The sequence below is a fragment of the Stegodyphus dumicola genome, chromosome 4, assembly GCF_044657685.1.
Source record: "Stegodyphus dumicola isolate Sdum_Otavi_A_Nest chromosome 4, ASM4465768v1".
NCBI lineage: Eukaryota > Metazoa > Arthropoda > Arachnida > Araneae > Eresidae > Stegodyphus > Stegodyphus dumicola.
Genome location: NC_140771.1, coordinates 196,116,002 through 196,132,908, shown reverse-complemented (window position 1 = coordinate 196,132,908; position 16,907 = coordinate 196,116,002). Strand labels below are relative to the sequence as shown.

The 16,907-nt window shown below is 31.1% G+C and overlaps 1 protein-coding gene across 2 annotated transcripts in view; it reads right to left on the bottom strand.

Annotated features, from left to right (window-relative positions):
• Window positions 1–505: 505 nt before the first annotated feature.
• The window catches only part of LOC118189141 (teneurin-m-like), an 866,809-nt gene continuing 850,407 nt past the window's right edge, over window positions 506–16,907 (bottom strand). For both annotated transcript variants that reach the window (XM_085815896.1, XM_085815897.1), the window contains exons 27-30: window positions 15,062–15,327; window positions 9,677–9,985; window positions 5,840–7,439; window positions 506–3,532 (exon numbers count right to left, since the gene is read on the bottom strand). In XM_085815896.1, coding sequence (XP_085672022.1) covers window positions 2,664–3,532; window positions 5,840–7,439; window positions 9,677–9,985; window positions 15,062–15,327 — 3,044 coding nt within the window. In that variant the 3' untranslated portion in view covers window positions 506–2,663. The remainder of the gene's footprint in view (window positions 3,533–5,839; window positions 7,440–9,676; window positions 9,986–15,061; window positions 15,328–16,907) is intronic.

The window sequence follows — 16,907 nt, the reverse complement described above, 5'->3', positions numbered from 1 at the left end:
CACCACAAGGATTTGGCGATTGGGTCTCCTTATTCTCAGTCGGTCTTTAAAAGGGGGAGTATATAAGGTATTTTCTCCCTCCTCTGCACATGACTTCATGATATAATTGGAAGCATCGGTGCGTATTCGAGAGATAAACGGTTCGAGTCCCAGTGAGGGCACTGCACATTTTTCACCTCTTCTGCTTAAAAAAAAAAAAAAAAAAAAAAAAAAAAAAAAAAACACTAATGACTCTACAGGGTTTAAATATTGTAATTTTCCAATTTCATTTTTGGGTTTGTGTGCTTTGTGGAATTCGGAACATCAATCACCAATAGGATTGCCTATTTGACTTCAATTAAGATAAAAAATTTAATTAATACTTCTATTTGTCATTCCGAAGCTGAAAAGAGCTTCTCTTTAAATGAATGACAATTAACACCTCAGAATGTGACTTCTTTATAATCACACCTATATAGTGCCATCATTGAAAAGATATAAATAATAAATGAAAGACTAAGACATATTAAAAATTTAATATACAGTTTATTAACATACATGGCTCTCATCAATCAAATATAAATTTGCAGACCTGATTGTGCACTATTCTTTTTACAAATTCAAAAATGATTTATGGAAAAGTTCATGGCTTCATTTCCAATAATCATAGCATAAAAAGAATAATCTTTTCATTACCCTGTGGGTTGTGCAACAGCACCAGCGTCTTTGTAGAACCACACACACACATACACACACATATAAGATAACTAGTCACTGATTTATAAAGCATTAGTGTGTAGCCAGAGGTGGGAGTAAAAGTACTCATTCAGATTCCTTTCATTCTTTGAATAAAAGTACACAATTAAACACTTATAAGGTAGCAATTTTTTCCCCTTAAAAAGATATTATACAAAATGCTTACTTATAACAATAATTTATATTTTGCTTATAACAATAATTTATATTTAAAGTTATATATTTCTTGAAGCAGGTAAAATAAAAATCAAAGGCCACAGTGAAGGAGTAATAAGTAACAAATTATTTTTTTAAATAAAAAAGTGCAAATTAAAAGAATGGCATTGCACAGTATTTTGCTTTTAATTGTACTACAAAAAAGCTAAATATTTAATATAAAAATATAACAATATTTATTGGAAAAACAGGAATACTTATGGGAACAAATATAATGGAGCAGGATAATAAAATACTGTTAAAGACATACTGGATACTTAAAAATGTTAATTAGAGTGCATCAACTATTTAAAAGAGACTTGATTTACTACTACTCATAATGGAAGAATTTAAAATAAAGATTAACTCAAGTTGTAAATTCGATCAAATAAAATGCAACAACAACCATCCAGAAGTTTCTCACAGTCCCTTGGCAGCAGTTACAATTCTTATTTAATTTAATTTGCCATTCATTAATCACTCTTATTTAATTCAGTCATTAAATTTTTGAAGTATTTACAACTGTAAAGTATGCAATTGTCATCAGATGTGCAGAATCAATGAGTGAAATCGTAAATGTTGTAAATTGATGGATAGGTAAACTTTATTTCTTATTTGATTTCCGTGAATGTAAGAAGTGAAAAAAAAAATTCAAAAAATGCATACATGACCATTCCCTACAACTCTAGCATGACAGAAAGCAAATTCATGTAGAATAGAAAATTTTGCAGGAAAAACTAAAATGCTCTAGGCATGCATAAAGTCCTTTAAAAGAAGTGTACTATAGCCATTGCTGACATGATGACTTCATAAAATATCAGCTAGTAAACTCTTATCAGTTTTCTGAATTATATTTTCACAAAACCTAGATTTGTTAGTCTAAGAAACCACTAATTTTGATTTGTGGCTTCTAATTAAAGAAGTATTTTAAATTACTATGCAGACAACGTGATGAAGAAAAATTATACAGCACAATATTTAAGTATTTTGCAGTGAAAGAAGATGATCTTAAAAGTAAGACAACTATAAATTTCTAGACAAAAAACATGGCACAATAACTATAAGTCATCACTAGACCATTCGTTTCAGTCCCTGTTTGACAGCCATTAGTATTTAAATTTTGTGTCTACTCAATTTTTGGCTTTAGCAGAACACTATATTAATTACATTCAATGGTATGACCTTAAGAGATAAGGAAAACAATCTTAAATTATCATGCCATGCTCTATGTTAAGTAAATTATAAACAAATATGCATATATATATTCATGTGTACTGCATTTACATTAAATCATCATGGACCCTGACATTTCAGCACAAGTCTGCTGCTATATACGATATCATCAGAAATGATAAATTAGTCATCTATAATCACAGTATTTTACATAATATATCAGTACATCATATAAGTGAAATTTTTTTATACAGTCAAAAGTGCATTCGATTACTCTCACCTCTGAATGTAGCTCATAAAAGTGTGTTTTGGAAGTCGATGTGCAAAATTCGGACAGGATATCATAAAGCTTCTCAAATTGTACCTTAGTACAATGGATATTTTGAAATGTCAATAACCCAACATGGGTCAGAATCACAGGGGACATTCAGTCAAATGAGTGAATGTGACCAAATGAAGTTGCTAAATGATGGCTTAAACCAGAAGAACAGAAAAGTTAACCCATCAGCAACTGCAGTTTAAAAATAAGAAAGATGAATAAAACTTTACGTAAGTGATCTCTATTTTGGTTTTCGTGGTCTGTTACGCCGTTTTCTTGAGCTTTCTTTCTTGAAGATAATATTGGTGGGATCATCTATCAGTTCTGGAAATTGACTAACATCATGTATGTAAGCACCATGATATTTAGCAACGCTACCACTTGATATAAGCTCATCTTTTTCTATCTTAGACCAGTCATACATTCCTTTATGTCCACTGACAGCCAACTGTTTTTCAAGCTGCCATGCTTCCTCAATTGCACGCCGTTTCCCAAGACGAACCAACCGCTTGTATTCATCATCCACTGTTGACCCATACCTTATATTTAAAATCATGCTTGGGCTCTGCAGTTTAATATCTACTTGACCACTGCTTCCCTCACTGGGATCTACATTATGCATTGTCACATTAAACATTGTACCCAATCTTTGCAACTGATCCCAATTTCGTTGAGCTCTGCTTGCATCCTCTTGCACAAAATAAAATGCATCTTGCCCATTTCTTGAAAAGCATAAGTTAAGCATATTTGTTTCATTAAAAACAGTGACAACAACATCTCTCAGTATTGTAGGCCCATCAGAAACTGTATTTACAAATGCTTTACCATGATGATTTGACAACAGTATACCATCTCCAAGAACAGATTGTATAGTGGTAAGTCGAGGGCTAATAGTGCGAGGGAAATTGTTACTAATTTTAACTTCTGTTTTAGGAACAGTGGAGAATCTGTGAAATTCGGTTGACAGGGCATTCACAGCACAGGCAATACCAGATATTGCCGGCGGGCTCTCATACAGATAGGAGAACTTGCTGCATCTTTCCAAAGGGCATAGAGATGACAATATGCTATTTGTATCAAATCCAACTACAGACAGCCAATCTTCCAAATCTGAAAAAGAATAAACAATTAAAAAAATTCTGAAATGCTGACAAGCATGCAATAGAATGAGCTTGTTAATAACTTTTGATTAGCAGGCAGATGGAGAAACCCCAGAAAATTTTTAATTAGACCTGTGTTCGATTCCAGGCAAACATCCTGGCTGTATGGGTGTTTTCATGTTTTTTGACATGTGTAATGTGGATAAAAGCCATGTAAATGTGGACAAAAGTCCTCAAAAAGTCCTCTACAAAGAAAATTTCCATTAAGCAAATAGCCCTAGCATGAACCAGACAAATCAACATCAACACAAATGTACTTTTGTGGAATCATTAGTTAATTCAATAATCAAATACTGTACATTACTAACTATAGACTGATCACAAGATGAATTAAAAGTTCAGATTTTGCTGCAAAAATTAAACCAAAATTGAAACTTTATGTATATGCAGAATTTAAATCTTCCCTTTAAATATAGATATTTATTGTTAAAAGTTTGAATAAAAGGTGATTTAACTTATCGGGGGTCTATCAGATGAGCTTCAAATGAGCATGTTTAAAAAGCAGGCTAGAAACAATTACCTGATCATTAAAAAAATTACATCAGAAACAAGACAGAACAAGATTAATTATAAGGTGGAATGAAGATGATGCTAAACGAAGGCCAATGCCATTCATTAGACTTGCTTATAGCAGATAGAAATTTCCCAGAACTTCTAAAAAAATTCTGATTAGTTTCTGATTGAATCTACTAATATTGAAAAGTTTGAATAATGTATGTCACAATTTAGAATGTGAGATTTTTCGTTTCATATTCAGAATATAACCATCATAATATTAATAAATGAATTTTGCTGACTAACAGCAGCTATATCAACAAGCATATATTTTGATATTAAATACAGTAAAACCTCATATGGCATCCAGCCTGCTTACTGAGAACAGTTGCAGCAAAGCAGCATATATTTCAATAATAAACAAAAGTAAAACTTCTCATGGCAATCACCTCTAAAAGCAGATGGTATTTCTAAGAGTATAAATATTGCTTCAGCATTAAACAGCTGAAGAATTAAAAGGCACACACAGTTAGAATGAAGTTAAAAAGGAAGTAAAATATTCTAGGTTGAGACACTAAAACCACGTTTAAACATAAGCAAAATAAGTGCTTTTTCAGATGACCAGTCTGTTTTGTCAGAGTTAATCAAGTTTTAGTTCCAGGCATTCATTCCAACTCCAGCTGATGAAGCAGACTGGTCATCTGTGACAGTTCATTTTGCTTATGTGTAAACATGATTTTAATGTTTCATCCTAAAACATTTTACTTTATTTTTAATTCTATAAATATTGTGCAAAATAGCAGTGATAATCATATTATCTATGTTGACCAGCTTCATTGAACAGAAAAATTGATTAGAACCATTGAGTCTGAGTGATATCACTGTAAAATGTAAGCAATTGGGGGATGGAAAAATAAGAATATTAATTGTTGAAATAACAAAATTAAATTAAAAAACAAGTGTTTCAAATAAAATGAATTGAAATTATCTTCAGAAAAATATGTTTATTTTAATCTATCCATTACTGGATGCAGATCTTGCTCACAGTGATAAGATTGTGACATAATTTGTGCAGCAGCTTCGCAGTTCTGATCAAGAAAACCTCTGATTATGAATCATAAGAGTCAGATTGTCTTTCTTCTTTTATCAACAGCATCTTCACTTGTGAGCCACCAAATTTTAATCACCTTTCTTACATAGGAATACAATCATATGTGCTTCTACCATGTAATAACATTATTAACTTAGGATTTGATTTAAAAGAAAGTTGTTAGTATTAACTTAGTAGTAACTAAGTATTAACTTAGGATTTGATTTAAAACAAAGTTCTTCATGATGGAAATAGTTCCAACTGGCCAATATATTGATAAATTAATAAACATAAAACAAAATATTAAATAAACAGATAATAAAGCTTTACACCTAAAATTTAAAAAAGAAGAAAAGAAAAGTAAGTAAAAGCCTGCAGGAATTGCATGTAATTCAGATTTAAAGACTGAATTTAATGTATTAAATATAAAGCAGGGTTGGTATTGTTGTGACCAAGTTATTACCAAAAACAATGAAAAAAGGAAGGTTCTACCTATTGAATTTGCAAAATTTAATATTTTTAAGCCCTTCTGCTAATTGACAAGGTGCAGATATGAAGTATAAACCAACATTAAAATACATTTACTACATCCTTTCTAAATCTTACAATGTAAGTTATAATTTTTTAAAAGCACACAGTCAGTTTTTAAGAAATATATACTTAAATACTTACCAGTAAGATGATTTATTTCTTGATAAGGATTGATAGGATCATTACCATGGAATCTATGCAGATGTAAACTATATGGTGCTTTTAACTTATGTTGGATCACATTCAGATCAGGAACAAGCCACTGAGTTGCAAGAGGATCATATACACGACCACCATAATGTATTAAATTTGTAAGGGGATCTCTAATACCACCTTGGAAGTCTACAGGAAGATAAAAATCAGGATTGTTGTCAGACAACATTCTACCAAATGGTGTACGGCTCATTTCTTTGATAATCGCACCTTCAGCATTAAACAATGCAACTGGTGTTCCTAGGTGATCGCTAGCAACATAGTATTTTACTCCATCTTGCTGTACATACATTAAATGACCACTACTATCATATATATACATAAAGGTCATCTCATCTTTAGGGTAATGGAGGTGGGTAAGGCGATCAGGGTGCAATGGATCAGAATAAAAATATTGAGTAACATTTCCTCTATGGTCCTTGCGTGCAACCAATCTATTTCTGTGATCATAATAGTAAAATGTTTCATATTGATGAAGCTGAAATGCATGTGTCATTTGACCATCAGCATTAAACCGGAATTTTTCTTCACCTCTTTGAACTATAAATCCTCTGTCATCAACAGAATAAGATAGAGATTCACCATATGCTAATAAGCGATCACTGTCATCATAGCGTAAGGACAACTGATGCTGTCCATCGAAGATACTATTAAGATTGCCATTAATGTCATAAGAAAATTTCCACTTATCATTGCCAGTCACTTCTTCTATAAAACCATCTAATGTATAAGTATAATTAGATACATTTATCATTCCTTCACGCCCTATTTTCATACGTGATTGTTTCACCCTATTGCGATTATCATACAAAAGATTTAGGGAATATATCTCTTTATTCCATAATGTTACAGCAAGAACAACAATCCTACCATAAGCATCTAAGCCAATAGTCTTAGAATATTGCCTCATTTCATCTTGTATGAATATACTATTAATTTTTGGTCTGTGTATTATAAAATGCTGAATTTGTTCAAGTATGCCAGTTTCAGTATTGTACCGATATTTTATTTCTGATGAACTTTTACTGTTGATTTCAACAATAGCTGATGACAATCGACCATCATAAACAAACTTGAACTTTGCACTATCCATGCCACTTCGGCTGCTAAACCTATGTCTCTCTTCTTTTAGCAGTGAACCATGGTATCTGTATTCTATCTTCAATTCTATTCCGGATGCAACTTTCACCACAGATTTTAGCAATGATTTCTGTTCATAATATGTAAAATCAGTCTGTTCACTGCCACAAACTTGAGTGGAAAGCAGTCCTCCTTCATCATATTTATAAATAACTCTTCCTTTATTTTTTGGTAGCTGTTTAACTAAAACCTGATTAAGTTCATTTGTGTGAATAATGTATGGATATTTTACACCTGGCGACAAATAAAGCTGCTTATAAAAACCAAATGAAATCTGAATAGCAATTTCGTGTTTATGACCGTTTGGCATAATGATGTTTTGCAGGCTTCCAACAGAATCATACTGTAACAGGTAACGACTTCCGCTAGGAAGAATGACTTCCGTAGGCTAAAGAAATAATAATAAAAAAAGTTAGTATTTTATGCATTAACTATAATTATAGAACAAAAATCATTTCTTACTTATATTTCTTATACATAGATTAAATATACACATATATGTTGTCTAATGACTTATATATAGAGTGGCCATACATCCCCTATATATAGGACTGTCACCATATTTCACTGCTCAGTTACATACTACTATTTGTCCCATTTTCTTTTTAAACTCTGCCTTTGTGTGGCAATACAAAATATGCTTGCAGATAAAAAAAAAAGAATATATTGATCAGAAATCATGTCTAATAAAACTATGCAAATACATATTTGCAATTCCAGCCCAAAAATGAATGAATATAAAAAATGAGATCATTGGACCTGATGATTAAGGAGGTAATACAGATGGTGCCAGGTAGAGGTGATGAAGAGTCCCAGATACTCTGGTGTTACTTTTCATATACAGGAATTGACTTGAATTTAATAATTGCAAGATTATCATATCTCTGATTTTATAATATTAATCCTGATTTATTGCAAATCTCAATAAAGCCTAAGAAATATTTATGTATTACTGAAATATTTTTACAGACAAATCAAGTAATGACTGACTCTTAGCTAAAGAAGCACTAGTATTAATTCTTAGAGATAAAAAATGTCATAAAACTGAATAATTTTTCTTTTTTTAATTTATTGTCTTCTTTTAATACCTCTTATTTAACTTTTTCAGGCATTAATTATCTCACCCTAATCGATAATGCATTACAGGCTTGAAAGTCAATGAGATGAAGAACTGGTATGTGAAATGAAGTAACATAATACAAACAAATAGTAGACACCGACAAATCAGTTATTTTAAACAAAACTGATCTGCCAATGATATTTATTGACATAAAAGCTAGAAACTGTTTATATATGGCACACTCATCGAGAAGAAAAAGTTATCAATTCAGTTAGTATGAAAATGGCTAAACAAAAAATCTGAGTGACTGTAAACAAGGCATTATCATTGGAAAACTCTATTGTTTCTGAAATGGTTAATGCTCTAGGTTTTTCTCACACAACAGTAACTTGGGTATTTAGAGAGTGGTAACTGAGCCATTAAGGACAATTACGGTTGGAAAATGTTAATGAATGAAAGTTGTGAAAGGCAGTTGGTACAAAATGGCTGCAGGAATAGGACAACAGTACAACAGTTTTAAGCTCAATATAATTCAGGTGCATCACAAAGCATATTCAGATATCCAACACAACAGACTTCAACACAATGGACACAATGGAAGGATTTTAACAGTTGAATACCACCAAGTATACCTAAGTTATCACTCGAAAACACAAATATTTTTCTCAAGTATTGTAGGTCCTTTGATATGTCTGGAAACAATTCTTAGCATCACAGCTTACCTCAGTATTACTATTGAAAATATGTACTCATTTATGGTTGCAGTATTTTAGCACTTTGTCAGCAAACACAATTGATTTCAATTTGGTTTGAAGAACATGATTTGAAGCTAAAACTGCTCCTTTTCAGTTCAACATCAACCTTAATCAGCATTTGCGGGATGAAGAGGAATGGTCACTCCAAAGACTGGAAATGCCATCATTCAATCTGAATGAAATAAGAGCTGCCATTAGGTCAGCATGGGCTAACATTCCTCAAGAATAATATCAGTACCTTAATCTATGCTTGTAAGAATATAAGTTGTGATCTAAGCTAACAGTGGATCAGTGTATTATTGGGGAAAGATAGTTTTCTAATATTTTGGCTACTTTAACTAATATTTTGGCTACTTTACTTACTACATTAAAAGTTGTTTTTCTTCAAAGTTCATCTAAATTAATTAAAAACAGGTCAATATAAATTCACAGATATTATATAATTATATGACAAAGGTGAACATTCCAACCATTTGAATACATAAATGTTAATGAATAAACAATAATACATAAACAATTTAATGTGATGACTAAAATGATTATTTAAATTATGGTGGCATACTGATGGGAGTAATCTGCTTCATATGTTGTTGTGATTGTTGTTATGTCTATGACGATGCCTGTTCAAATAGTACCATGGGTGAAGATGACAGCCCTGGAATTCTGCTTCATATACTTATGTCTTTTAAAATGGACTTAAGTGAAAACAATCATGAAATGACCAATATTTAATAATACTAAATAATTGGTTGAAGAAAAAAATTGTCTATGACTTGTAATTTATTTTAAAGGGAAAATTCAGACACTCACTAATGCAGCTGGTCCATCATCATATTTGTACATAATGCCACTACTGTCTGAGAAACGAATATCTGCCAAACGTCCATTGATGTCAAATGAATATCGTTCAGAAAGCGAACCTCTTTCCCATCGTTCCAGTCGTCCAAATTTGTCATATTTCAGCTGAACAGGGGTGATATTTTGGCTTGGCTGCCACTGCACAGGTCGACCCAGTTCATCATAATGCACAGTTATGAGAGGAATTTGATTCTTGTCATACACAATTTCACTATACTGTTCTCGATCAAACTCAACAGCAACTAATATTTCTCCATTTACCTGAAAGTAAATGCACATACATATAAAGCTTAATATGAGTAAATATGTCATTAACTTCTTGAAGATTGAAGTCCTTAACTTCTTGAAGATGCACATTTTAGATATTAAAATGCAAAATATAATGATTTTAGTATAAGTAAGGTAATATGGGTTCATTAGAACTATAAAATACTTTATTTGCTTACATTAGTACTATAAAAAGCAAAGTTTTATGCAGCCAATAAAATATGTAAATAGTGTGCAAAATTCAGCAAAATATAAATATTTTGTTTAAATCAACAGAGAATTTTCACATTAGGAGGTCTACATTGGATATACTGTAACATTACCTCTACATATCATAACACTTGAAAAAGCATCATTATATTTGTATTCTAAAGCATTGGTCTCAAATTCATACTGCATGGGGGCCAAATGCTTGAACTGGGGGGAATTTCAATGAATAGGCTGAGCAGGGTGTGTAAATTCAGCAAATTTGCATTCTTAATTCTCACTTGGAGACCAGTATTGGCTCCTGACATGTTCGCAGCACTACTGTACGACTGGCCTTTACAATCATCTAAATTAACTTCAAGAGATGTCAAGGTGCTAGTCATAGCAGTATACAATTCCTTGGATTTATGTCCAATATTTGGATGAATGTTAGAATAAATATGTTGGTGTTCTATGTTCTTGGACATATTTTATGACAACTGATGAGATGTCACATGTTGAATCCACAATTAATGAGAAATATTTAGCCGTCCTTATACTGGCAGACATAACATCTCTGCATTTTTGAGCCATTATATGTACCACTTTTTCATACATCGAAGACAAAAGATAATTTATTTTACCACTACCCAGTCTCTCATAATTCCTTAATGGATCAAATTCAGGTATTAGTTTCACTACTATTAAAAAGTTTCCATCGTGACACAATCCAAGAATTTCATCAGAACTTCTCAACGCAAGATCTCAATTTGCTAACTTTGTTACGATGATAACAATGTATTGCAAAACTTCTGTCCAATAATGTTTCCCTTGTGCTTCCTTACAGGAAACCTTCATGCTAAGAGCCACCACAGAATTTTTGTGATTTATAGATTGTTCATGCTATTCTATGCATTCTTTCAGATTTTTCCAATCATTTAATTCTGTATCTCTGCAAAAAGATGTATCCACTTGGATAATAAACGACAAGGCTCACAGTAAATTCTACCATTTCTTTCAGAATAAATTATCCATTGCCAGTTTGAAACTTCACCATTTTGAAGCTCTCTTTTGAAGACTATTGAGTTCAAAAGACACGTTTAATCTCTGTAGACTCATCTTGAATCTGCATTTTGAAAGTATCCATTTCATGCAACAAAATCTGTGAGTTCATCATTACCAATCCACTTTGCAGGTCTTAGTCAAATTAAAAAAACTGAGACAATAATAATGATACTATTTTTTGAAAATTCTCCTCTTGTTCATCATAGTTTTCTGTAGCATCTTCACCTCCACATAAGGCTGAAAAAACACTAATCTCCTTTGATGTTCTGGGTATATTATCTTCGAATTCTTCACCAAGAGTGCTCTTGGTGAAGAACCAGTGTTTCTGGAGCACTTTTGAAGAAGAAGGAGTAAATTTTTTAGTTTTCTTCAAAATTTTCTTTGTTTCTCCTCTGACTTTTGTTTTGTATTCTCATCTACCTGAATACTTTCTATCATCTGCCATTTGTATGCATTAGATCTGTAAAACAAGAAAAAAATTGCAAATGACACTGCAGAATAAGGCAGCCGGTGCTGCCATGTATATTCCTGCTCTGTGGTGAATTTCAAAACAAGAGACAATGTAATATCGATGTGATGTGGGAGAGAGATCACCAAATGGTGCTGCCACCAGGTAGCTTATAACCGAGAACCAGTTGGACAGATAAGAAATTTTGTGAAGTCAATATTCTGCTTTTGGGCAGAAAAAAATTCCACCTTTGAAAATTTGTCACTGTAGGCTATAGCCTAGCTAACCTATTTACAGATAAGCCACCGTGCATATAAAAGTGGTGATGTTGCTTGACTAAAGAATTCTCATGAGCATGATTGCTTGAAGAATAGTTATGCACATGGTTGTCAGAATTTGAGACATTTTCAAAATTTGAGGACTTCTAATAAGGTGGTTGCAATAATATGCAAGTACCAAAAAAAAGTAAAATATTTCACATAGGTAAGAGCAACAGGTAACTCACATAGGTAGATTTCCTTACAGAATTAGTGTAGAGGCTTCAATTTTCATCTCTAATAATTAGAAATTAAAAGGGCAGCACAATGATAGCAATTTCATGTAAATGATGATAATGATAACAAGTTCATTTGGTGATTTAGAGTAATTTTTATTTTAGGTTATTTTATTGGGTAACCAAACACCAAGGAATCAAAACTTGTATTTCAGGTTAAAATAAGATGCTGAATAATGATTATTGGAGAAGTCAAACAACAAGAATCAGCATAATATTTAATATTTGAAAATTTTGTATAAAAAAATCATGAGCCAAACAACAAGAATCAGTATAATATTTGTAAATTCCGCAAAATTTACAAATATTACATTGATTTTTGTTGATTTCTCCAATAAAGCTTGTATTGTTTAAGTGATGTACTTCTCCTATAATTGCATCCAAGCATGCTAGTCAATTAGTAATTAGCCTCACGTTGATGATGATTAAACTTTTCTTTCAAAACCAGCCTTTGTTTCTGAAACACACAAATAAACAATATGTTGCAACTACAGACATTGCACTTATCTTAACTGTAAAATGCATTCCATACAGCTTTAGGTAACAGCAAGGAATTCACAAAGCAAATAGTGCCTTCACTTGTCTAAGATTTCTCCAAGTTCAATGAATGATAAAATTATTTGAGTTCAGCTCCCTTTATTACTAATATATAACCTTAAAAAAAAAGAGGGGAAAGGGGCATTTTCACTACTTAACCCTTTCACACCAACTATGATCCAAATGTGCTAGCATGAAACACACTTATTTCCTGGCTGGCACACTGGCATGATAGAGCATATTTTCATTCCTCCTTGCCCATCATGCATTCATGTCAGAGTTTTGGAACATTTTAGAAACTAATATTTTTTGCACAAGATGATGTTACATGTCCATAGGATTTGAGATACATGTAGACTTGACCTTCTACTAAAAATGGGACAAAGATGAGTCTATGCACTTGGATTTTGATTATAAAAACATAAGGCCAAAGGCATTTTTTGGGACTCAGAGGCTTCCTGAGGGCTCTTTAAATGTGCACCTGGTATTTATTGATGAATGCTATGGGAGGTCCCCCCCCAGAGCATTGGGTAATTTTGTGCACTTGTGGTATTTATTGATGAACGTTATGGGAGTTCCCCCCAAGAGTGTTGGGTGCCTGAGTTTGCAGGACAATTTCTATTCCAGAATTATACCTTATGTATGTGAAACCTTTCTGTTTTGAGCATTACAGTATATAAGTGACAAAAGCTTTTAAAACATTATGCAAATCTAAGTCAGATTGCATAATTGTAACTTTATTGTTTATACAGGAAAAGAAATATAATTAAAAGAAACTTCAAGATTATATGGGAAAAGAGTTATTAAATCTCTACTTGAAGAACTTTCTTGTCGTATCATTTAAATACTGATATTTTTTTTCATACCTCCATCACTGGTGACTGGTGAATGAGCTTTTTAAACCTGGAACAAATACTGGTTGTGAAATTGTAATGAGGGGGGAGAAAGGAATGACTGAAATGTTTGACTATCCAAACTGAAAACTGCTGAAATTTTGGTTTTGCAGAAAAAGAACCTAAAATAACTGCTTTCAAAGACAGACAGAAGTGCTTTGTTCAAATAAATGTTCTAAGACAAGTGCAACACTGATGCTTTATATATTCACACTCCTTCAAAAAGGCAAATGAGCAATTATGAATGCAATGATTGTAACATAAGACTGTGTGAAGATCTCTGGTTTAAAATTTATCAGACCAAAAATGAATTTTAAGTTGTCAAATGTATAATGTCAGAATTTACCAGTAAACACTGAAAAAAAATTAATGTGCAAAATATTTAAATTAAGGAAAGGAAAAAAAAGTAAGTATATGGAGTATGTGAATATGTCTATATACTTAAATTTATTTATTCACTGAAGATATTTAATGTTTTCACTAATTTTTTCTATATTATATGGGCAAGTTTTCATATTTTAAAAGGTTCATTTTAAATTCAGAGAAAATCTTCTTTTGTGATTTTACTTTGTACGCTTGCTTTATTCTTCCTCATTCTGGGGATGACCAGAATTTTCAAATGAACTGTTAAGATTAAAAAATATACTGGAATGGTTCATCAGCTTATTTGGATACAGAAAAGCAAAGATTTTCTAATGGAAGAGGAATTGTAATTGAATTTGGTGTATACCCCTCCTGATGAAGTTATATTAGCGGTAACTGGATTCCTAATTTTTCATGTTCTTTTTTATTTATTTTTGGTTTTTCAATTTTTTTTTAACAATTAGAATTCTTATTCTACATTTAAAGGATTTATTGAATTTTATTAATTATGAATTCCAATTTTTGGTCTTTGTGAAAAATTATTTCTAAATTTCTTCCTTTAAATATTTATTGATAAATTTTCAGTGGTATAATGCACAAAAATACTGGGAATGACTGCATATTTCTATATAATTTTTTTTGTTTTCATATATATAAAGCATATGCCACATATATATTCTACAAAACATTATTAAACAATATGTTCATCTTTCTGTAATTTCATGGATTTACGTTTAGTACAGAAAAATTCTTAAGCCATGGAGAAATGCTTATGAAAGAAAAACCAGCCTCAGTTGTGCATGCATTTTTGTGCCTTTCATTGTGTTGAAAGGGTTAAAAAAAACATACATTAACTAAAAATGCACTTTATCCATTATTTTATTATTATTTATCCATGCACATTTGCATAAGTTTACAGAAATCATACTTAAACTAAGAGTTTGACTGGGGGAGGGGGAATTCATGGAATGCTTAAAACAAAATTTACACAATAATAATCACACAACAAACATAAACAAACTTACTTTCATTTTACGACCAACTTGAGTAATCTGTCTATTCTTTCCTTTCCCCTCTCTTCGAAGATAATATTTCCATTCAAATCTCTGAATTACATCATCACTCAAGGTAGCTTTAAGTTTAGCAGGAACAGGAAATATTTCTCCTAATATTTCATTCTGATCTGTTATAACAGGGCTTGGAACTGTTTCCATTTCAATAATCTTAGAATCATCCAGAGCCAAAATGAGACTGCCATCTTGGAATTGTGTAATGCGCTGCAGCATAAGACCTGAAAATTAAGCAAAAGAATTAAATCAAAGCAAGGAATAATAGTGTCACAAAATTTATGTTAACAAGATACATTACCTTCAGAAAAATTCTGAAAATACTGCTTTGATTTGAGTTACAAATTTATCAGTTGCTGAGTTTGGGTAAATGCACCAGTAAAATCTTAATATTTTGATGAATTAAAATTTACAAATAATTATACTGCTATTATTGCAATAAAACCTAATAAAAAGAAAATAACATATAATGAAATAAATTATTCATTTTTACAAACAATGTGCCATGTATTTGTTTAACTAATATCAGTAACTATGGGAAGTGCAAAGATAAATGGCACTCATCTTCACCTCAAAACTATCAGTTATTATAAAGTCATACATTTATTTCATAATTTAATCTTGCCTTCTAATTATCCTTTTCATTATTCTTTTTTTTTTTAATACAAAGCACTGAATTTGTTATTACATCATTAAAACTGAGTATTAGAACTTTATTATTATTTATCCATGCACATTTGCTTTCTTTCTAAATTACCTATTTTATGCAAAATTAGTATTGTAGTAGCTGTGAGTAACATCCTATATTATAGGATTACATATAAAAACATTGTGGAGAAAGTATCCTGGTATGAAATATCATTATAGAATATAAAGTGATTAAAAAACTTGGCAGTTTTAAAACATTAGTACATTAGTGTGTAAAATATCATGAAGGAAGGGGGAAAAAAAAGCACCTACGAATCATTGCACAATGATAACACTTAAGACATTTTCTTAACTGAAAATATTTTAAGAGATTTTTTGTGTAATTTATCAGCACAAGAAGAAATAAGCGATATTTTTACCTCTATACTTCATATTTTGTATTAATTAATGCATTTTTGGAAAAGGAACAAGACTTAAGCATTCAAAAACCACAATTTGTAAAAATTAATGCTATGTACAACAATTAATGGAGTTTTAAACTTATATATTTTCCTCTTTTATACTATTCTCTTATATGAAAATCTACTAATACATCTTTTACAAAAAGATTAATTAAGTTATGAAATTTAATAATTAGTAATATAAATTAAAATGTTATTAACTGCTATACATAGCATTAACTTTTCCTAATTTCCAAATTTTGAATGCTTAAGTTTCCTTCTTGCTTTTCTATATAAATTTATTAGTTAAAACAATAATATGAAATACAGAGGTAAAAATATTACTCCTTATACTCAAAAATCATTATGTGAAAATCTGCTAACTTTTTATATATGTATATATATATATATATATACATATAAGAAAATTCACATCTGTGATGTAATTATCATGTAATAACTTGTAGGCACTTTACTTTTTAATCACGATTTTGTGAATAATGATGGTTTAAAACTGTGAAGTTTTTATATCATTTTATTTTCTATAACAATGTTTTAGAGCTGCTATGTTTTGCCCTTGCTTTCTTTTCTGCTACAATGTTTTGAATCATGTTTTCCCCATTCACAAGGTTTTTGATGTGATGTTTTTAGCAGACACCATGTTTTACATATGAAAAAAAAGCATTTTTATATTAGCCCAACCACCTTAGTAGAAG